General features: G+C 41.5%; 3 protein-coding genes across 3 annotated transcripts; 1 reads left to right on the top strand and 2 right to left on the bottom strand.

The window, feature by feature from the left end:
• Nucleotides 1–3446: 3446 nt before the first annotated feature.
• On the bottom strand, nucleotides 3447–4847 carry LOC136438114 (thyroxine 5-deiodinase-like). Its single transcript, XM_066432821.1, has one exon. It carries the CDS (start codon nucleotides 4691–4693, stop codon nucleotides 3893–3895), a length of 801 nt encoding a protein of 266 aa, XP_066288918.1. The 5' UTR covers nucleotides 4694–4847; the 3' UTR covers nucleotides 3447–3892.
• Nucleotides 4848–12874: 8027 nt separating this feature from the next.
• LOC136438107 (D-2-hydroxyglutarate dehydrogenase, mitochondrial-like) lies at nucleotides 12875–16464 on the top strand. The gene is made up of 2 exons (XM_066432792.1): nucleotides 12875–12985; nucleotides 13662–16464. Exon 2 carries the CDS (start codon nucleotides 13676–13678, stop codon nucleotides 15305–15307), a length of 1632 nt encoding a protein of 543 aa, XP_066288889.1. The 5' UTR covers nucleotides 12875–12985; nucleotides 13662–13675; the 3' UTR covers nucleotides 15308–16464.
• On the bottom strand, nucleotides 16024–23400 carry LOC136438108 (quinone oxidoreductase-like protein 1). The gene is made up of 13 exons (XM_066432808.1): nucleotides 23269–23400; nucleotides 22484–22564; nucleotides 22014–22086; nucleotides 21793–21837; nucleotides 21467–21535; nucleotides 20434–20567; nucleotides 19882–19929; nucleotides 19656–19719; nucleotides 19316–19414; nucleotides 18787–18920; nucleotides 17667–17772; nucleotides 17079–17124; nucleotides 16024–16713 (listed from the first exon to the last, which is right to left on the bottom strand). Exons 1-13 carry the CDS (start codon nucleotides 23329–23331, stop codon nucleotides 16620–16622), a joined length of 1056 nt encoding a protein of 351 aa, XP_066288905.1. The 5' UTR covers nucleotides 23332–23400; the 3' UTR covers nucleotides 16024–16619.
• Between the last annotated feature and the right edge of the window lie 65 nt (nucleotides 23401–23465).

Raw genomic sequence — 23465 nt, 5'->3', positions numbered from 1 at the left:
CCGGAAACTGGCCCCCTTGCTTTCCAGGTGGATCCTCCAAGAAGTCCTGTCCCTTGCCCTAGCCTCTGCTTCCCGACTGTTTAACCCAGTGTCCTTCACGATCTGGTCTTTCCATCTCTTCGGTGGTCTTCCCCGGGGTCTGGGGGTAGCGAACTCATGGCTGTAGGCTTTGTAGACTAATGTTTGTGGGGGTCTTCTTATGACATGTTCAAACCACCTCAGCCTTCTTGTATGTACCGTATATATATACCCCAATATTCTCCTAGCAAAATCTGGCCCAAACATATATGATACATGTTGACATCTAGCTTGTGTGCTATATACATATGAACCTACATCTAGCTTATTTCACATAACATAAATGAAGGATATCCTTTACTAAAAAATCACATTGAGTCATCAGCGTGAAAAACATTGTAAAAAATCTTTGGTAGTATCAATGAATTGTATATGAAGGTACGTTACAGTTGGAAAACAGTCTTATATCGTTTTGATTCAACCAGATTTGATAATAAAAAGTTGAAAAAATGAAACTAGTGATATCGATCAATGGCTGATTCTATGTTTAAAATAGTTTTAATTCAAGCTGATTTGGTTATCTCAAAACATGAAAATTTGCGTAGTTTTGAACACATTCTAGACTGTCCTTTTTCTAGTTTCTGGTTCACGGAAACTTCAACGCTTTTGCATATGTCCAGGAATAGGTTAAGTCAGGCCCCATTCTCTTCATGTCCTAGCATTGATCAAGATTAATTTTGACATCCCCAATGCCACCATTACTTTGTGTTTAAGGACATTCGCTCTTTTTAGAAACATTCAAGAACGAGTCTAGCTTTAGGCCTGGTCACGTGAAAATGAATCTCCAGACTGGTGTCAACAGAGGACAGGTGATATTCAAATGAGATTACGAACAATTAAACAATTAGGCCAAGGCTCCGTGATTGACAGTTTAAGACAAAAAAACTTGAAATGTAGGCAAGGTCTGTCCCAAAAATAGAGACTTTTTCATTCAGTCTTTTTTATGAGGTGAGGCATCTAAGGACAAGGTCTCTTCGCCTAGTTTTATAGCCCCTTTTAGCCTCCCCGGCATTTATCAGGATTAAGCTAAATGGCAGTCACCTTGTCGGAACATGCAGAGAAACGACTTGTTTTTCAGGCACATATTTAAGGACAGGAGGCATACTTGCATGGACGTCCACATCGAGAAATAATATATGATAAATATACCGGAAGTCAAAGTCTCATTCATGAGTTTTTTCGCGCCATGGGCTTACATGTTATAATACGTGTTTTACATGGGCGCGTTCGTAATGAAGCTATTGAAAATGTACCAATGTTATTCATGTTATGTTGAGAACATTTACCCTAGATTTATAAATTGCCAACAGTTTCACTACAAACAATCTCTTTTTACAATGTCGGGCTGTGCACGTCCGACCTCGCGCGCGACCGCCAAACTTAACCTGCTAATTTCTTCAGTTACAAGCAAGCTTTCATCCGTTTGACGCTTGAGATCAGTTGGGCTGCAGCTGGCTAAAAGGAAATTTCCCACCGATATAGATCTAAACACACGTTCATGCAGCCGTTAATTTTTGGGGTACGGACTCTTTTAGGATACCCACTCGGAGTATAACACATGAATGAGACCTCAAACACCTCTCAGTACTTAATGAGTGTGATGTGTATGGTGTCACGTAGGCTTTGATAGTTAATGGAGTGTGGGTTTATGAGTTTGTAGTTTAAAAACATTGTAGAGTATCTAACCCAATATTCTCGAAGCAAGTACTGGCCCAAAGATATGGTACATGTTTGTACGTCTAGCGTATGCGCCATAAACTTACATCTAGCTTATTTGATTTAACATGTATTTTATACTGAAAAATCTCATTGTGTCATCAGGCGTGAAAAATATTGTAAAACGCCTTGGTTATATTGCATGGCCCTGTGTGGAACACGTAAACTATCGGCAAATCCGGGCTCTTCGTTTTCGATACTATAAGGCTAGAAAATAGATACCAATATTCACCCCTTTATAGACTTGGTTTGGCCAACGATTGATATTATTCCCCATATATGGTTAGCTTAATGACGTTTTTCCCAGAACTGCGAAGTGATATTTCTTTACGACAGAGCAGACAATTTTGTTCCGTGCATGCTTGGGGTGCCACAGCGTACACAAAACCACAAGAGACACTTTTAAATGATGATTATCTTTAAATAGCATGCAGCCCACGCGGCACGTATGAAAATTAGCTTTCTATGTGAGTTTCCATGGACTGTGTTTTAAAATTCCGTGCATGGACACATGTTTTCATAAGCGCGGTTCATTTTTCGGACCTGCAGCAGATATGCTTTTGTGTTACGAATATAAGACGGCAGTATACATGTACATAAGGCGCTAATACAGATTTTGGGATGGTACTGAGTTATGAGAGGATGTTCCTGTGATTCGATTGATAGCGGCCTCACAGTCTATAGCTCTTGCTTCCAGGTAGTTGTCGACTGTCAGACCCCGGTTCATGTCCCGGGGTCAGGATATCTCGGTTGGAACTGCACCGTCTTTCGGAAGGGACGTAAATGGCGGTTCCATGTTCAAAGAGGTGCTTCGAGCGCGTTAAATTGAAAGGGCTAGCAACCACCTGTAAAATATACATACCCTTATACTGAACCAGCAAGAAAACTTGCTTCCCTATGTGCCTCTAAGCACGACAAGTGTCTGAACGCACTACCTGAGTTATAAACAAAGCTTGAAGTTGAATATTTATGGTCACGCAGTGTGACATTTTAGTTAAGTAGCATCGTGTCTCAGATGCCTACCCGGGGAAATGCTGGTGTAATACCACAGAGGGTGGATATACCGACTGGCAAATGTCGGCGTAACTGTATACTCACTTCAGGTTAGTCATATCAAGCCCGGTATTCATACTCACGTGCAATGTTTACAAATGTACCTCACGTACTACCCCGGGTAAATCCTATCCTCTAGCTAAAGCTGAATTGTTACGGGGCAAAGCTGACGTCAGCTACGAACTGCAGTCACTGCACTATATTGACATTTTCCTTCCTCTGCCTTGAGGGTGGTAGTACTAAACAAGTCGATGGTATGCAGTCTCCGCCCAAAGTAACAAAGGGAACCATTTAATCACGGTCTAATTCTACCTGTTACTGTAAGTGTAATGAATCTTACACAAGAGCCGTTGTGTAATCAATTCTATACGTTTATACTGACTAAGTCTGTCTGGGCTTGTCTTACGGTAACAGTTATACCGTAGCTGTACTGAAGAGTACAGGCAGTGCACCCAACTGAAAGTTCGCTACTCTGCAAATTTAAAGGCCAATGTACGTGCCAGAGAAACCACTTAATTGATACTAGCGTTCCCCAGGTCAAATAACCAAGTATGCTGACATTTGCTCAGCCCTACCTCAAGTCAACAACAGGCATGAAATCATTTCCCACGCTTGTTTTTATGATATTACCGGGAAAAAATGACCGGAAGAATTTATTAAATAATCATGTCGGAGCTTACATGGAGATATAGATACGAGAGCGTGTGTAGCATATAATATTATTGCACTGGGCGTTTACAGATATGATACTTGATGAAATCTACACTTGATATATTTACATGACATAAACAAGACAAATATATGAAATGAATCAACCGTCGATCAGAACATGAAGAATATACAGTTCGTAGAGTGTCTACATTTCTAACTTAAGTTACATATACACGTACCTTCACATTAAACTCGAGTCAACAAAACAACATATAGGTTAGGTGAGAGATTGGCAAACACTTTCACTTGTGTACATAAGAAAAGATACACTTGTCTTAAAAGGTCGTTTGAATGCATGATTATAAAAAGAAGTAATATTTCGTTTCGGAAAGACTCACTTCCGGTCGTTCGTGTTATTGTTATTGTCCAGTGCGTCCAAATGTTCGTTCAGCCAGTCGCGAACCTCTGAGGGGTTGAAGAGAAAGGGTCCCTTGCCGCCCTCGTGAGCGACCACGCCGTTCTGGATGACATAGAGTCTGTCCGGGAAGGCTCCGTACGTGTGGTTGGCGGCGTTCCCCATGGTGTCCACGGCGACGTCGAACCGGCCGGCCCGGTCGTGAAGCATGGCCCTGGCGGCGTCGCAGCGCTGCTCCACCGTCCGGTGCTGTAGGATCTGCGGGCCACTGTGGAAGCGCCAGCCGTCCGACGGGTGGGCTTCTTCTATGTACACTAGGAGAAAGTCGGCGACGTTCCGATAGTCCTCTGCTAGCACTGCGAAGTCCGAAAGGGCGTCGCGGAAGGGAGGGCAGGTGTAGCTGCCGAAGCAGACCACCAGCGGTCGGCTCCCGGTCGCGTAACTCAACAGGGTGGTCTCGGTCTGTCCGTCGAGCCGTACCAAAGCAGAATCCTCCGCTGGGCGTCCTTTCCCGACCACCTTGAAAATCCCAACAACTTGGGAATACAACAGAGACTTGTAAGACTTCAACGTCAGGAATTCTTCGACTTGGTACGTTTCCCCCTTTGGACACATCGCTTTGTCCTTTGCCATAACGCGCTGGAAAAGTCGGTTTTTCGCGTCCGGCGAGAAAATGTCCAGAAAAACCAAGGTGATCTTGGCGACGAGAAAAGCTGTGCTGAGTGCCAGGTATATAGCCAGAAATTTCACAAGTCTTACGGTGACCAGAGTCAGAGCCATTCTGTACTGTATACAGTCAGCCCACGGCCAACGAGGTTGCGCACGATCTGAAAGTGCGACGCTTCCGAACTAACGAAACCAGCCACTTCTGGAAATACCCAGTCGCCTTCTGCAGGGGCGTCTCCCTCCGTACTGATTGGCATGTGGCACCTCCCCTTATCACACAGCATGCAAACCGGCTTTATAAAGTCGCGCCACCCGTAGGCACGTGGTCTGGCCCTCAGCCAATCACAATACCACTTAGCCATCACTTACCCGCTACGTCATCATAAAGGTCATATGAGGACACATGGGTTTCACGTATACACGCGCGCATCCTATAAGGGTCCATTTACTCTGCGTGTAGGATGTATGTTTTCTAAAAATAAACATTATCGCTTAAACTGATTTGACATTTCCGTACAGGAATATACCGGTTTAGTTTGCTATAAAAACACACGGTGAGCCGGCTGAGGTCAGTTCCGGTCAAGTCTGAACCAGCCTTGTCTAGTGGCATCACGAATTCGTTGAGAGAATAGTGATGAGAAAATTATGGATATGTATGATTGATCATGATTGACGCGCTTTATTCCGTTTTTCGTTATGAAAGGATTCATTAGTTGCATAAATCCAGGGGTTTCATCGAAAAGGGTGTCTTGAAAGGCCAAGGACATGTTTTACGTACGAATTGACCATTTCAAGCATAGCCATTAGTTCCGCCTGACTGTTCAAAACATTCACACACACACACACACACACACACACACACACTCACACACACACACACACACACACACACACACACACACTCACACACATCCACACACACACACACACACACACACACACTCACACACATCCACACACACACACACACACACACACATACACACACACTCACACACACACACACTCACACACACACACACACACGCATACACACACCCATACACACACCTACACACACACACAAGTGGAAAGCATATTGCATGTATGAATAATGTTATAATAATACAATTTCTGAAGAATTCACAACAACAAATGACAGCGGTCTTAGATAATTGATTCATTATGTGTTTAAGTCGTGTAATTGAACGGATAGACCACCGGCAAGGGTACATCAGCCTTACGTTAATCATTAAGCTTTCATACGAGATTCTGTATGACATTATCTATACTTAGTAATATGGAACAAATAAAGGTTTCATATTTTATCGGTGTGTTTGCGCTGTTGCTATCTTAATGAAAACGTTTGGAATGTTAGTCTCCTTGACCGGAAAGGTCATGCTTACGTCACAATGTGACCTTGTCCTTATGGAAACGCCTGTTAAGGTGTCCGCGCATGCGTTCATGACACAAAAGGACCCAGATTTTCACGTCACAGGAAATGGGAGGATAAGGCGTAATTGCGTGGAATAATGAATGAACATGATGAATTAATTAGTAAATGAACCAATCAGCGAATTAGTGATGACGCAATAAGAGGAGTTTCGGCAGTACGTAGATGTAGGATACAAAGCTTCCACTGTTTGTTGCCTTTTCGACCCCCCCCCCTCCATTTTAACGTCCAATACTGGAGGTACCAGTCTATAAAATGTCAACAAACACTTGAACAAGAAATTGCTGAGCCATTAACGTATACACCAGTAGTAGTCCACTGTGTTCTGCTGTTGAAGTGGTCTGAACACCCTGCAGCTGAAATCAGTCTTTCTGCAATTCTCTCCACTCTGTCCGGTCCATCGCAAGCTTCCTTAGCTCCCGCAGTTCAAGTTCTTTCTGACCACAACGGTACAGTCCTTGCCCTCTTTCCTTCAGGTCTGCCCTCAGTAGACTCAGTAGGCTAACTAATACAGTACATAGATACATCCTGTGAATGGCAGTAAAAGAGGACAAACTGTGCATGTAGAGTCTAAACGCGATCAGATAAAAAAAACGCCCTCGTCCCCAAAATTCTTTATAGGGCGTATTCAGTCACGTGACCCTCCCACTAGCAACGAGCACTGGCGGCCATGTTGGTGCTCACTTGATAGTGGAGCCCTATGGAACTCTCCGTATAAATAGCAGATGTTTTCTACGCCATTCACAATTTCCCTTCGAAACGTTTTGTCTCACAATCATGGTGTTTTGCCTCGTGGTCAGATGTTTGATTGGGACTGATAAAGCACACACTGATCGGGTAACAGTAAGATTGGTTTGGCGTTTCTCGCGAAGGTGAGGGAACATACGAAGGGACTAACGACTGAAACAAAAGTGGATTTCTGACATACGAACAGCGGATCTAAATAGTTGAAGTTTGAGAATCAACGTGAGTGGCGTGAGTGTATAGAAACCTTTGTATCTGGTCGAAAAGCAAATTACAGGCCCGTTGTGTAACACAGTGGCGGCACCGTGTAGCCGTTGCTTGAGATACGTTCGTAAACTGGGGGGTCTTTCAACGTCGAACTTTCCCGATCATAACGTACTCCCTGTCAACAAAATTTTTCACGACACTCAAGACACTGTACTACGTGGTTGCAGGCCTTGGAACACTTGTATGCTGTGAACTGATTTTATGCGTACTCTGTAGTTTAGCGGCCATGTTTGTAGGCAGCTCAGGGGAAAACATTTCCACGCCCGTCGATAATGGGTCATTTCCAGTAGGTGAAATTGGATTTTTGTAGCGAAAAGGGTGAGGCTGGAGACTCTTTGCATATAATAAAACAGCGATCAGACGACTTCGCATTCCTTGGAAATTTAGAGACCGTCGGACACCGAGAAACTTCGCTGCAGGGTGAGCACCAACATGGCCGCCCACGGAGGGCAGGGGTGATGACGTCACGTGAATACGCCCTATAAAATATATATAGAAAACGGCAGCTGTTACGTAACATTATCCCAAGCCAAGAAACCAAAGTCAGAGTGTTAAAATGTAATATCGTAGTAGGCATTTCCATAGCCAGTAAGCTACACCATAACAGCTCAACGTCACCGACGGTCAGAAAATACCCAATGTCAGGTTCAAGTGGGAACGCCATCTAGTGACAGAGACGAGAACAGCAGTTCTCACAGGGACACGCGAGGACTGCCTCTTACTAGTTGATTATCTTCTCTAAGAAGGTTATGTTTTGGGTAGCGTTTGTATGTATGTATGTAACGTTATGTATGTATGTGTGTGTATGTGTGTATGTATGTGTGTGGATGAACAGCATAACTCGAGAAGGCCTGAATAGATTGTCTTGATATTTGGTATGTGGGTACTAGTTCTTGATGAGACCTGGAAACGATCAGATGTTGGGCCCCCTAGTGACTTGTTACGGTACTACAGCGTAACTTTCGGGTTTGATATCTCGTGTTCTGGACGTGCCATGGTCATGGTCGTGATTTTTATGGCCCCCTAGCGGATTCGTGGAACTGCAAGAGCCCCCAAAGAGGTTTTGCTTCAGACTCTCTTGAAAGAGGATAACTGAAGAATGGGTTGATGGATGGTCATGATTTTTGGAATGTAGATAGCTTGGAAGATGGTTTACATAATTACATACGTGGTATGCAAATCAGTATATAATTTGCATACTAAATGAGGAAATTTTAAACATGATAGGACTATTCAAATATGTGACAGTTGTAACTGAGGAAGAGAGGAATGTTGATAGATAGAAAAATATGAAAATGAAGACCTAATTTGCACAATCAATGAGAAACACACATCAGGTTTGTAAATCAATGCAACATAGGTTCTTATGCAAATAAACTCGTTTTCTTATACCTGTAAGTAGAGATAAAATTATATTTGTCGGTAGAGATAAAATAAGATTGTGTGCCTTGGAAATAATAGTCCAAGAGGACTAGGACTAGTCCAAGAAGAAATGATAGTCCTCAGAGGAGGCCTAGCAAATGAGAAACGTAGCACACCTTCTATAGATTTAGTCCACTATCATAGATTGATAGCTCGATGTCTCTCGATTATATTTAGGTATAATGTTCTATGGTCCAGGTGGGACATCATGGTTTCAGGGCTCTTTATTTTTTTAATGCAAATTTATGCAAATTAGGAAAATATGCCCCGAATTGAAAATAAAGTATCATACCATGTGTATAAGGCTGTGTATCTATATGAAAACCATGTTAAAAAGCTATCCAAAATTCCTGTAATTAGATGTATCAGATAGTCTTACATTCGAATGGCACGGCAGATTATTGTGTACATACTACATAGGCACCGTGATATAGGTACATTTAATCTTTGTTAAATCCTCCCACACCATAAGGTGTATATAGGGCGGAACCTATCTCCGTTTCATAGCCCTGGGCCACACTGTGGTGCAATCACTGCAGCAGGGGGCCAGTCCACTGGCAGTGGAGTGTGTTTAACTTCCATACTGTTTCAGAAGTATGTACCATTTTTATTAAGTCTTTGGTATGACTCATTGCACCTCTTGTCCAGAGGTGTCCTACCAGGGCACGAACTCGGCCCTTCTGGCTGCTCATAATTTGAACCAGATGTGGTAAGTGACAGAAGCGCAGGCCACTACACGACAGGGACACCCCCAATCTTTGGAGTACGTCAACAATATTCGGTTGACTGTACTTTTACAGACTGGGGTCAATGACCTCGTCCCCGAACTCATTTGACCCCACAGTGTTACTACTTACCACTGGATATATATAACCACCATTAACATTAATCCGCCGGGTTACATAAAACCGCCACTTTGAAAAACAGTGGGTTTGAGAGATCTCTAGTGCAGCACCCCCATGTATGCACAGTTTAAATATACAGGGGTGCATTATACTAGGGGACGTTGGGTTGGAGATATGTTTGGATACTTATTCCATAAGAACATTTCCCAAAGGCAACATATAGATTTAATTTCTGGTTAATGTATGACTCAATAACACAACAATCTTAGACTTCTAAGCCTCTATGTCTTCTGTGCCGAGTGCACCGCAGAAGTTTGACTTTTACCGATAGTTTAGTTAGAGACACTGGGATTGCATATGAACACTTAGGACAAATGAAGTTGGATAGGGCAATATGGAGTGATGTATGTACTTGTTTAGTTCCGGTCGATGGCCGATAGATAGATAAATGTCTTCAAACAATATGCATGCATTTTCTCCAAAGATGGTTTTAAAAATCAAACAGAAGACTTCTTATATCACGAACAACATTTTAAATGTTTCATCGATATGTCAGGGGTTGCCCCTGGTGCTATTTGTGATCATTTGAAAGGTCAATGTAGCTGAAATAATTGATGTCTACGGCTATTCTTAGATGGGTAACGCCTGTAGCGAGGACAGGGACATTTATCAAACTGTTTCTAAATGCCAAAGGACAACGACCTCTATCAAAATACGAAACGTCAATGACCTCTACATTTCATGATCGGGCTCAACTGCGCATGCTCCCATCGACTCGTTTGAATGTATAACTCGAAAAAATAAAAACAGCTTTTCAGTTGTGTACTGGCTCTCGTTATATATAGGACATATTATTACAATTTGTTTCTGTGAGATTTTCTATACAGGTTACACTTCTATGGAAATATTAGTTTGTAATCCGAAGTTGGGACCTTATGGTTGACGTGTGTTCGAAATTTGGTACATTTTTTATTCTCTTTTTAGATATAATCAAACATTCCGACAGTGTCCCAAAGGCTACATCAATATATGGGCCCGTTGGAAATCTACAGTGATAATTTTCTCGCCATGTTATATACATGAAGCTTATAACGGGGAGGGTTATCAAGCAACATGATAATTCGGTACGGCACTCTGGGAATCTTATTTCACGTCAAGCTAGTAACGTTAACGTGATAACAAGAACATAAAATGCTTTTGAAACACCATTTCATGAACTGCGATCGATTTACATTTTAACCTTTAGCACACTGAAGAAGCCGTTCGGCACCCCATTTCCTATTGTTACAGAGTTAGGCAGCAGGGAGATGGTTAAGGGAGTTTTTGACATGTACAGCTCGAGTGTACAGCAGTCCATTAAAACAACCTTGGTCTGAAACCAGGGCAAAGAATTAAACACGCCCTCCAGATTGAGGGCTGTGCGAATTGAGTCTTAAAAGATTTCTAAAAAGCCTTGTGCGATACTTACAACTAGAAGTCAGGCGTCTTCGCTCCTTTTGAGATGTCTTGAAGGCGTTAACCTCTATCAATCTGTAAGTCTTAATAAGGATTTTCTTCTTAAGTCTACTTTAAGGCGTGTGACACATGCGCGTGCACGTGTTTGACAGACGAAATCAGGACGTCCAAGAATAGCATCGCCTGAAGCTATTGACTTCGCTCCAAGGCAATCCCTTGTTTCACAACCAAAGGGTTGATGCCCTTCCGAAGGGTCATTGACCTTTACATTATTATAGTCTCATGGTATTTATCTACATTAGATAAGACACAATAGACTATGTTCATTGTCTGTTATCATATATTTTATCACTTGTGATTAGCCTCTCCGGCCATGGGTTTACCACTATTTCGATTACGAGTACTTTCATAACTAGTCACCAGATTCTGTAAGACAAACTCTGCATCTGACCTACTTAAGAAATGTAATAGACTTCATTTTGGTCATTCGAAAACCCTCATTTGCAAGATGCGTCCATTCATTTTGAGGGTATAGCTTATCGAGCTGGCACGTGTGAATGTAACGTTATACCCTACTCTATAGCTACCATGACACTCCCTTTTCTTCAAGGTCTTATTAGTGCTAAGTTTGATATGTCCATCGAGAAAACGTTAGCCACGATTTGTTTTACGTCGTTTTTGGACAGACAAGGACGACGTGGCACTGCACTCAAGTTTTTCATAATTCATTCTAACAGTGCCACGTACAGAGAACAATATACCCATTTCTACACCTGGGTGGAGTGAGGAAAGTTGTGTTAATTCCCTTTCCCACGGCGGGCACGGGCACAACGTTAACATCGGTGGCGTCAGGGGATTCGAACCAGGGACCGCTGGGTTCTGGGACGAACACCCTGCCGTTACGCCACATACACGATCCCACGATTTTCCGACCAGCTAAAGTCCCTGTACTAGCCTGGATGCCAGCTAGACTCCCAATCTCTATAAAATATCTATCCAGACATTGGGAGTCTGGCATCCAGGCTATCCCTGTACCCGATAAGTTCAAAATCGCGAATCAGTGCTCCTCCAAAAAAATAAATGCCGGCGCCGCCCAGATGGCCTTCAAAGGAGACTATGCCACGACACGCGACCATAGACCGACGAGACAGTAGTGTAACAGAGACAACAACAACCACGACTGAATTACACTCAAGTGAATCGAAGTGAAATGCCAACGTTGCATTCATGTTAGCCTGGAAACCATACCATCGGGGGCTCACCGATATCTCTACGGCGCTGGGAGTGTTGCCAGCCCGCCCAGATAGCATAGTCCGCTCGGGTGTGTGTTTACGGCCTTGGATTAAATTATTTCGTCCTCTAGGGTGGCGGTGGAACTCTCTATGGCAGCTAAAGTAGACAGGCTGCGAAATTCTATATGGCAGCTAAGTAGAAAGGCTATCAGAAACGGTTTAATAAAGCAGACTGTGCCCGGTAAAACACCCGTAAGCCGACCCCTAGAGACTGGGGCCCGGCTACATTGATGTAAGTTATCCAAAAGAGCACAGTGTGGTTAGCCTGGATGCCAGACCCCCAATCTCTAAAATATCTACCCCACAGGATAGATATTTTAGAAATTGGGGTTCTAGCATCCAGGCTACAGTGTGGTGTGTGTGAGCGTTTTCGAAGGAGCCCCGAATTACACTTTCAAAGTGTGGTTCAGCTGCGGTCCGCTAGGCTGTGTCTGTGCGTTTGTCCTGTGACCTAGATTGTGAGACAGTGTCTGGATGGACGAAAAAGAATCAAAACGTGTGCATGTTGAGAATTTGAGAGGATAATTGGCACTCTTCAAGCAGAGGTTGAAGGGGGAGATCGTTCTCACCGTCCTACTTTCTGACAGTTGTTAAATGCGCTCTTATTCACCCCCCCCCCCATTTGGACATTTCATAGCTGCAAAAATTATAGATCGAGAGTGTTTCTTTTCAATCTCTAATTCAAAGCAGTGCGCTTCAACTATATCGGTAACGTTTCAAACTCAGCGTTACATCAAATTTGCCGTTTGTTTGAGGGGATTTTTTTTCATGACACCTGTCGGATTCTGTCGCAATGTTGTCTCGCGAGATTTTGCGAGAGTGATAGTCCGCGCATGCGAAACAGCTGACACAGGCCGGCGTCCAGGGTAAAAGTTCAAAGTCCATCGATGTTTTACCTGTCTCTAGAACCTATGGCCAGGAACTGGAACTGAGGGACTGACAAGCGAAGGTTTTACACTTAATTCATGTTTGTCCATCATATCTAGCGTTACGCCGAGCTGTAGAGTAGGTACTGCACTGGGCCAACGACTTTTGACAATTTGTTTTGATAAAACTTTATGAGTGGGGAGGGGGGCGTGGTACCTTCAGGCTTCAGCGTATCCCTCTATTCGTATGGGGTGCCTACTGCCTACCTGCCTACGTGCCCAGGCCATTAACTGGCCCCTTGCCCTCCACGAGGTTCCTCCAGGAAGCCCTGTCCCGTGCCATAGCCTTCGCTACGCAGTGTCTCTCTCAATCTGGTCAAATGCCAGTGGGGTGGTTATTTATATTAATTAGAATGACATACAAGTTAACGTTACTTAACTTGAGAAGAATCGCATATTCCTATCAAAACGGTAGCAAGTTCTTGTTTTTTTTTTAAGTTGGTCAGTTCAGTAGATTTCACATTTCACTTTGACCATTTGCCTCAAGGTTTGATTTCTTTATTGAATTAAGAAAAGAAGCTTGACACACCTTTCTAAACTTCAACTTCAAATACCCCCAAATGACCCCGCGAGGGGCAAAGTAGGGGGGAGGAGGTCCCAGGCTAAGGCAGGCGCTAAACTACATAGCGTTGACGGCGTTTCGTTTTTATGGGTAACATGTTGGCATGTAACTTATTTTCTTCTTTTCTAATGTTACAGCCGAGTACTGCAATATGGCACCACTACGCCTACCCGTTTCTATGGGCTATCTCCATCAGTACCTAACTCTCATGAAAAATGGCAGTTTGCACAGAACTGTAGCATCTTACACCAGGATGCATGGTAACTCCCTAGTCATGTACCAGCCTTCTTCAGTGCAAAACAGAAGGTTTTGTCTTCAGTCTAGATCTCTGCAGAAGGAAGAACTAGAGCTGACCAGTGTAAGGTACAACGTACAGAGGGGAGACTTTGCAAGAATAAGTAGCGAAGACGTGGCTGTTTTCGAGAAGCTCTTGCCCGGCAGGGTGATAGCGGATCCCGAGGAATTGGTTGGATACAACACGGACTGGCTCCGAATGTGTCGCGGCAACAGCAAGCTGCTTCTCCGACCCAAGACGACGGAAGAGGTGTCCGAGATCGTGAAGTACTGCAACTCGCGTAATCTCGCGGTGATGCCGCAGGGAGGGAACACGGGACTTGTGGGCGGAAGCGTGCCGGTGTTTGACGAGATCATTATCTCCACTTCCCTGATGAACAAGATTGTCAGTGTGGACGAGATATCGGGGACGTTAGTGTGTCAGGCTGGCTGCGTTCTAGAGGCACTCAACACACACCTGTCTGACATCGGACTGATGATGCCTCTGGACCTTGGAGCCAAGGGAAGCTGTCAGATCGGTGGGAACATCTCCACCAATGCAGGCGGTCTAAGGCTAATGAGGTACGGCTCTCTCCACGGAAGCGTACTTGGCCTTGAAGTGGTACAAGCAGATGGTACCATCCTAGACTGCCTTTCAACTCTAAGAAAGGACAACACAGGCTACGATCTGAAGCAGTTGTTCATAGGGTCAGAGGGCACCCTCGGTATCATCACAGCTGTCTCAATCCTGTGTCCCAGGAAACCGCAGTCGATCAACCTGGCGATCCTCGGTGTCAGCAATTTTGAGAACTGCTTGAAGGCACTGAAGGAGGCTAAAGGAATGCTCGGAGAAATCCTGTCAGCATTTGAGTTTATGGACAGCCCTTGTATTGACTTGGTTCGTAGTAACCTGAAGTTGTCCAACCCTATCAGTGATAAGCCATTTTATGTGTTGGTTGAGACAGCTGGATCCAACGGTACCCATGACGAAGAGAAGCTAAACCTCTTCTTAGAGAAGGTTCTCGGAGAAGGCATTGTGGAGGACGGTACTGTTGCAACAGACAGCACGAAAATCCAGTCCATTTGGTCTATTCGTGAACGCTTAGCTGAGGCATTACTACATGACGGCTATGTGTACAAGTATGACATCTCTCTCCCACTGGCTAACTTCTATGATCTCGTTGTCGACATGAGGGAACGAGTCGACGACTCGGCCACCAGAGTGGTAGCGTACGGACATCTCGGCGACGGCAACCTCCACCTGAACATCACAAGCCCCGCTTACGATCACGACCTCCTGGACAAGATTGAACCGTTCATCTACGAGTGGACGTCAAGGTACAAGGGCAGCATCAGTGCGGAGCACGGACTGGGCTTCAAGAAGAAAGATTTCATCCACTTCAGTAAGACCCAGAACGCTGTCGAGCTCATGCAGAAGATCAAAGACCTTATGGATCCAAAGGGAATCCTAAACCCATATAAAATGCTGCCTGAAAAATATGGTGACTAAAAGACCTTTCCTATACATGTGTTGTCAGGTAGCATACTAACTTAATAAGTGACTGAAGTGCCTGTTGAGAAGCAAAATTCAAGAGCCCAAAGTTGTACAGAAAACTATTTTCAAAGCAAATCTTTCAACTTATCTTTTCAAATTATTGATGTCTAAATTACATAATTTTATGTATCATGGCTTGGCTTCGCTAGCGAAGATTTTCAGGGGTTAATAATTTTATGTAAATACAATGGAAAAGGACATGTGTACTGTAGTGCTTCTCATCTACTTACAAGATACTATAATCAGTCCTCAAAATTGTTGAATTATGAAGTAGAACCTTCCAGGGATTCCATCATCTGTACATGTGAAATTTGAGGAATGTTTTTAAAATTCTAAAAACACAGAACATGAAAAAGTTTGTTAATGGATCAGGGCTGTCTCCAGCTTTTAATTTTTTTCCGTCCCACTCATTGTTTGGAAGCCGATGTTTTGAATTTTCCTTGTTAAATTCGTCATTTTAAGCTCACAAAGATACATTTTTCCTCAATTTCATGTCATTAAGTTCTGATTTTGGGACAGACAAGGTAAAAACTTTTTTCGTCCTAACAAGCAAATTTCCGTCCCGGGACGGGTCCTGGAGACAGCCTTGTAATGGACAACTAAAACCTCACAAATATTTAGTGTTTGTTTGTATTACAAAGCAACAAAAAAGTCCACTAATGCACAAGCAGTTGAGATCACAGTTTTATTGTTTGGTACTGTGAATGACTATACATCTTAAACAATAAGACTACTGCATATCAATTTGTAATTTTATGATGTCTGCAGTGTGATTTTATGATTATCAGTGATGTTGCCAGCTTTGGAATGTATCATCATTGCCATCATTTCAAAAATGTGTTTTGCAAATTGTGTATTGCAAATGGTCCACTGAAATCCATGTACAGAGTCTTCTCTTTGTAAATGTACTGATATTGTTGTCATTACAAGTAATGGTCACGCATTTGCTAAAAATAATGAATTTAAAGACTCAGAAGACCATTTAGGTATTTTGTATTGTGATTGGCTATATATTGCAACATAAATTCTAGCATGTATGTAAATTTCTATCCAATATATTTGCATAACATGCTATTTTGTACATTGAATAAAGCTAACTTAATCATATTTTACACAGACTTTGTGATCATGAATTTTTCATATTTTTGTTAAAGCATACATTTACCTACATTTTACATTTTAACTATAGAGTACATACTGACAATGCATATATCAAACCAGACATATAGTACATTTGCCTTGGAGGTTTCAGTTGGCACTGAGTTGTTTATATCTGCATGACTAGTCTGCCTTTGTGAGTTGTAGTCCGTCTGTAGGCATCTGGCACATTTTCCAAGGATAGAGGCTGCTCAAAACAGGGCCTGTGGGTAAAAGGGCATGTTTACATTCAGTTCAACACCAAAATATCTGATTACAGAAACGCCTTAGAGCCATAAATATTCAGGATTCTTATCACATGATACAGCTATACAAAGAATTCTTTCAAGAATTCTGATTTTTTTTTAGAATTCTGATCCGAAAGCCTTTATTTTCATGATCATGATTTGCATTCATATTATACAATAACTAGTTAAAAAATCCAGTCACATTATTTCCTATTCATCATTTTTATATATGAGTAAAATATTGTACCACCCATGTTGATAATATGTGCTACTTGAGACTACTACGACCTAAAGTAAAATTTCTTATGGTCTATTGTTAAAACAAAGGACAATACCCTCACCTGACAGTTTTGTTTGCTACTTTCTCCATCACGTCCTTCAAGATATCTGGTTAAGAAGTCAAGGATTTACAAAGAACATGTACATGTACATGTACGTCATACTACAAAAACACAATTGATATGGTCATGATACAAACTACATGTACTGTATGTCCGCCATCTTCCCTTTCTTGCTGTTGAAAAAAATTAGGAAAGTTAAGCTTTAACATATATTCATATTCAAAACACACACAGAGAAATGCATGTAGATAAAAAGAACGTATAAGAGTTAAGACGCTGTCCATGGATAGAAAGCAGAGCACTACCATCATCCCCAGGGATGGAAGGATGCCTACTACTGTAGATGCAGAAATGTTTGCGGTGGTTTTATGTTCGCAATTTTCGCGGTGACCGTTTCAACACGAACTTAAAACCACCGCGAACATTGTCCAGTACTGTAGCAGTTTGTAACTAATATTAGCACTGCCGCGATCTTAAAACCACCACGAACACTCCATTTTTGCCTTAGCGCGAAATAAAAACCAGGCAAACTTAAATGCATTTACAGTATTGTATAGGAGTTGTTAAATATATAGTGTGGAAGGATACGAAGAAAACGTCCTTGCTGTGATGTGGCTAATGTCCACACATCTGTGAAAAGAAAGCTAAGACTGGCTCCTTTTAGATACAGTAGGGACGAGTCTGGTGGGTCCAGCTGTAAAAATATAGGTAACAAATTCATTAAAGCAATATATAACAAACAATGTAGACATCTATGTGGTGACAACATACATCTCTATAGAAATGACGATAGAACCTATGACTATAGACAAAGTCATTCATATGGTAACAACATACATTCTATAGAAATGACAATACTAACATTCAGTTCAAACTCTACTACTGTATAAATTATGTTGTTTTTTCTAGTTATTGTAAATAAGTACTGGTTAGTTCTGCTAATTTATTTTAGTGACACTGAAGAAGAGTGATGGATGTCACTTGAAACATCCGGAAATAATATCCATAATTTATCCAGTAGTAGAGTTTGAACTGTATGTTAGTATTGTTTACCTGTATGTCTAACCTTCATCAACGTAGAAATGACAATAGAACCTATGATAATGTTCATGCAGTATTGCCCTGATGAAGATGACAGACTGTGAGTCATCGAAACGTGGCTTATGTAAATACTTGGTGAATAAAATGACTTTGCTATTCAATCATTCTTCAACCTGATGAAATTATTCACGAATGTTCATACAGTTGACAACAATAGTGAATAGTTTCATCAGGTTGGTAAGTCACTGAATAAAAAGACTCTTTCAAGACACGTTGGATTAAGCTCATCAGGCTGTATGGATCAGGAAATCCACTCCAGTCATGAACCGTGATGAGGGGGGATATAGACTCTGATTTGGGACCGCATCCTCGTTGCATTGTTTTTTGATCGATAGTTGTGTAGGTGTTACACTTCTGTATGTTTGGGACCGCATAGTGATGTCATACCCTGTGATTGTACATATGTAAATACTTTGCATTTGGGATTGCATCTCATTAATATGTATAAGCAGCGACACCTGTGCTGCATTACTATTTGAACCAGTCAGAATTGCCTTGAAGAAGGTTACAGATGGTCACTGAAACGTTGGTGGAATAAATCTCTTGGCTGTGTAAAAAGAGTCTTTTTATTCAGTTGACAACAATTCTGGAGGGTCTAAGGACCTACCTGGAGATCAGGTTGGCAGGTCACCCATCGTCCCCCCATCCCCAGACAAGACAACAGCTCATGTTTGTGTGGTTGGTACTGGGATGTCACAGCCAGGGCCAGGTTCTGGTCTTCCTCGGACTCAAACAGATTCACTGTTACAACATGATGTATTTGTCAAATGCCACAAAGTGTCACAAAGTATAAACTAAGGCCACACCCATTTGATTGTGTTGGTTCTCAGATTTTTTCAGAAAAAATATTGTGCAACAGGGCGGAAAAAAAATAAAAATAGAAATTCCTGACTTTCTTTTGGATTTGGAAAACAAAGCAGCGGGCAATTGCAAGAACCAACAAATTAAATTGGTGTGGCCTTAAGGATATGGAAAATGCAATGTTACAACATATGCATCTCTATCATATTCAATGATGATAAAGAGAAGAAAAAGCATGACTGTATATCAATTGTTACAGGAAGAAACTACATTTTATGTAGCGACCATGTTCATTGTTGACTACCATACAACACAAAACAATGTCATACATGTACCTCCATTGTCTATGATACAGTCTACACCAAGGCCTCCTGTTTCCTCCAAACAACTCTTCACAAGGCTGCTGGCCTTCTCACCAACCACTATCACCTTGGCTAAAATAAAGATTAAAATTGATTATATGAATATCATGTTCAGTTTAATGCTTTTCACAACAAAACATGACACAACTTGCAAGAAGATTGTCTTTAAAATTTTGTATAGGATAACAGAAATGAAAAGACCTATGAATAGTATATCAAAGTGCATACACAGCATGGAAGACACTAGCTGGCAGCATTAATAGAATAGCTGCACTACCAGGGAAAACAGACAGGTGGCAATAATGTATCTTACATGGAGAGGGTCTGAGTCCTTCCAGGTATGTTCTCTCTTCTTCATTGCTGGCTGTTGTCAAGACCTTCAAATTGGTGGGAAAAAAACCCCAAACCATATTAAATTGTTTTCAATGACATTCTCATTTGTGAAGCAAATTTTGAAAGATCACACACCTAAAAGAGATCCTTTTCTGACTTTGAGAATACCATAAAAACTCGACGGAGTTGTACAATGTATATCTCACCTTTGCACCCCAGTGTAAGGCAAGCTGGATCATCACTGTCCCTGTAGCCTTAAGGTAGAAAAAAACCCATAGTTTTTAACAAGTTCAAGTTATTTGCTGATTACAGAGCTTGAAATGTACACAGTATGACCAAAAAATTGCTATGTAAAGAAATTCATGATTTCAACAATGAATGATTATGCAGGGGGTTTTCTGGCAAAAATTGCATTGCGACAGAGCTGGGGGATTATGGTTTCCCCCCCTTCCACAGTGTGGAGTTATATCTGTCCCAAAATCTGAACTTCATGACATGAAAATGAAACCTTGTAAGCTTAAAATGATGAATTTAGCAAGAAAAATTCAACACACTGGCTCCCAAACAATGAGTGGGACGGAAAAAAATTAAAAGCTGGAGACAGCCCTACCAGGTCTATTAGCATTCCCTGGTCAATTAGAATTTTATGTCAGAGAATCTGCTCCCTAGGGTGACAGGGGGCGCATGGCCAGGGCATGGGGGCGCAGCGCCCTTGTTCCTTTGTTTAGATTAACCCCCGAATCATTTGTTTAACTTACGTCTGCACCGTTGATGATTAGAACGATTTCCCCGGCACATATTCTGGCCAGGTAGTGTAGACCTGTGTAGGCCTTTACACCGTCTGCTACAGCACATGCTGCCTCCGTAAAGCTGACCTTCTCTGGTTTCAGGACTGTGGAGGGGATGGGAAAAGAGACAAAAATATAAGATACTGTAATTCACTTTATCTTCACGGTAGCAAAATTTCAAGGTGTAGGGAAAATGGATATTTTCACCGAGCTTAAGCTTCACGGTTGCAGCACGGGGTTTACAGAACGGATGTGTGAAGGAATCATAGATAATAAAAGCATGTTATTCACGGTGACGTTAAGTTCATGGTACAGAGATGACTGTGAAAACAGTGAACATATTTAAGTTACAGTGAAAGATTTTTTAACAATACCAGTCTTAGAACTCACAATAATCTTTATTGCATACTGTAATTCTTGATTTGTTAACTGTAGCTTAATTTTAGCTGATTTAACTGTCACTACTCAACCGCTAAAATTTCATCATTGCAAATATTTGATCACTAATATTTCAGACAATTATATTTGTTCCCAACATTAAAATTAAGTGCTGTGACCTACTCCATTTTCCCTCAACCTCTATATTTTCCTGCTACTATATTAAAGTGATTTACAGTATTCATTCCCAGGGGGATAAATGCATAGGTGACCAGACATGGTGTAATGAATGTGAGAGAAAAGAATTATAGTAATGATAACGTTAACATTAAAATCTAACATAATACTAAACACTATACAAATGCACTACCGCACATATAAGTTCTATAATAGCCTTTTGTTTTCATACAATACACAGTCTAGTATACAGTATATAAGAAATGCATTTCATCTTCAATTAATGATTATAACACATTTGGTTAATCAGTCTTGAAATGATTGGGCTCTACATGAGCAATATGGCAAAATTAAACCACTGTAACATTAAAATGACAGCAATATAGAGGATGAAATGTCACACTGCCAACATGTTTTCATCTGTGCCAAAATTAATATGGTCTCTTACCAATGTTGTGTTCTTCAAGAACACAGATGTCTGCACATCCAGAGCATGGTGCATCCAGTGGAACCACTCCTGTACAGTTGCCAAAAATTGAAAGTCAGACAGAAAACAAAATTTCACTAGTGGTTAAAACACTTGTTTCATTTAAGATCTTGTTCACAAATTTTTTGTCTTAGTCACCAATGATAGCATTAGAAGAAATCATAAAAACTTAATTTGTGGTATCCCGTTTTAGAACACCAAAAGGGACAATGCCTTTTAAACTATCATTATCAATGTAAGGAAAAAATTGGCAGGCCAAAAAGAAATATTCGAACTTGGATGCATACCTACAATCTCATCTCCTTCTTTGCAACTGGTCACTGCAGAACCCACTGAAAGTGAAATAAAATAATAAAGTAAAAGATTACCCACTTTACCATACATGTACATGCAAAACATGATGACAACAACAGTACTATCATAAACAGATATGCCAATGAGAAAAATTAGATGAGGGATGGGAAGCCTTCTTGTCTAAAATTCCCATTTCTATTTTCTAAAACCTCACCTTGTGTAACAATCCCAGACACCTCTCTGCCAACTGGGAGCCTGCTATGTGCCAAGCCTACATCCTGTAGAATCTATAAAAATGGTTTGGAGGAAAAATTCAAGTTAACTTTACGTTTAACAAACATTATAACTTCAATCAGCTGCAGTGTTTGTAACGGGTTTATTCAAAATGATAATGGTTACAAGTAAATGCAATTTTTGTACATATTGCATCATGTTCACTTATCCATATTGATTTTATATTTAAGAGCAGCATTACACTTGAACATGACGAGTGATAATATAACATTGTTATATGTTACCACGAAGGCAAGATGGAGAGAATCTGAAAAATTTAATTACATTATCAATTCATGGAGACAAGAAGAAAATCATGCTTTTCTATCAGATAAATTGTTGCACTTCTTTTAGCTTTATAAATGATCAGTTTACAAATCATCTTAAGAACTGTCCAGGTGAGAGTGTTACCTGTGTGTGTACGTAGGGTGACAGTGCACAGGCTCGAACTTGGATCATCACACTGTGGTGTGTCATTGACGGAAGGTCAACCTGAGAAAATGAAAGAGAAAATAATGTTGTTTAGTAGTCTTTTTATCTATATCAATAAAGGTTCATGTCATCATCATCATCCACTGTGTTCAGCATCTGTGTAGCCTTAGAAATGTCCTGCAGGTGAAATATGAGTCTGAAATTTCACAGTATCTTGTACTAGTACATTACTTATATCTTAGCCTGCAGGCTCCCCTTTCTTTAGGGCCTGCATGGGGGGGTCCCGATAACACTCTACGCTAAATTCGGAGGGCCAGCTACGTAATACGCTAAATTCAGAAAGCCTCCCTATGCTCTACGCTAAATTATGGAGTGGTCGGCAACGCTCTGCGTAAAATTAAAACGGTCGATTACGCTCTACGTAAAAGGGGCATGCAGGCCCTCTTTCTTGGCTGCCACCAAGTAGGGGCATTGTTTAAAGCTATCTAGTGATCATGAGGATACCCCTACTAATGACTTGGTGGCAACAAGGAGATTTTAATCATTCTATCTAAACCTCCTTGGTGGCCTATAAACTAGGAAATTGCTCAACAGCAATAATATGTATATGCATCAAAGTGAAAAAAAAATCTGCAGCCTGTGCAAACAGCAATATAGACAAATCATGCAATAAAAAATCCCCATCCCACTTTTAGGGCCCTTCAGATTTTCATTGACAGGTGCCCGATCCTTAGGGGCGTGTCATCAAAATACACCCCACTCACGTTCTCCTCTATATGGTACTTGAGGGCCCCGTCTTCGTCTATCACTGCATAGACCGACCTCATCTTAGCCTTAAGCAATATTCTCGGAGAAGTATTTCAGTTGATAAACTTTTTGTGCAACTCTAAGTCCGACCTCCTTGGTCCGATGACTTTCCACAGAATATAAAACCGGAAGTTTTAGACCGGAAGTAAGGTGC

Source organism: Branchiostoma lanceolatum, chromosome 1, assembly GCF_035083965.1.
Source record: "Branchiostoma lanceolatum isolate klBraLanc5 chromosome 1, klBraLanc5.hap2, whole genome shotgun sequence".
Taxonomy (NCBI): Eukaryota; Metazoa; Chordata; class Leptocardii; order Amphioxiformes; family Branchiostomatidae; genus Branchiostoma; species Branchiostoma lanceolatum.
Note: the sequence above shows the minus strand (reverse complement) of the source record. Positions and strands in the feature narration are given on the sequence as shown.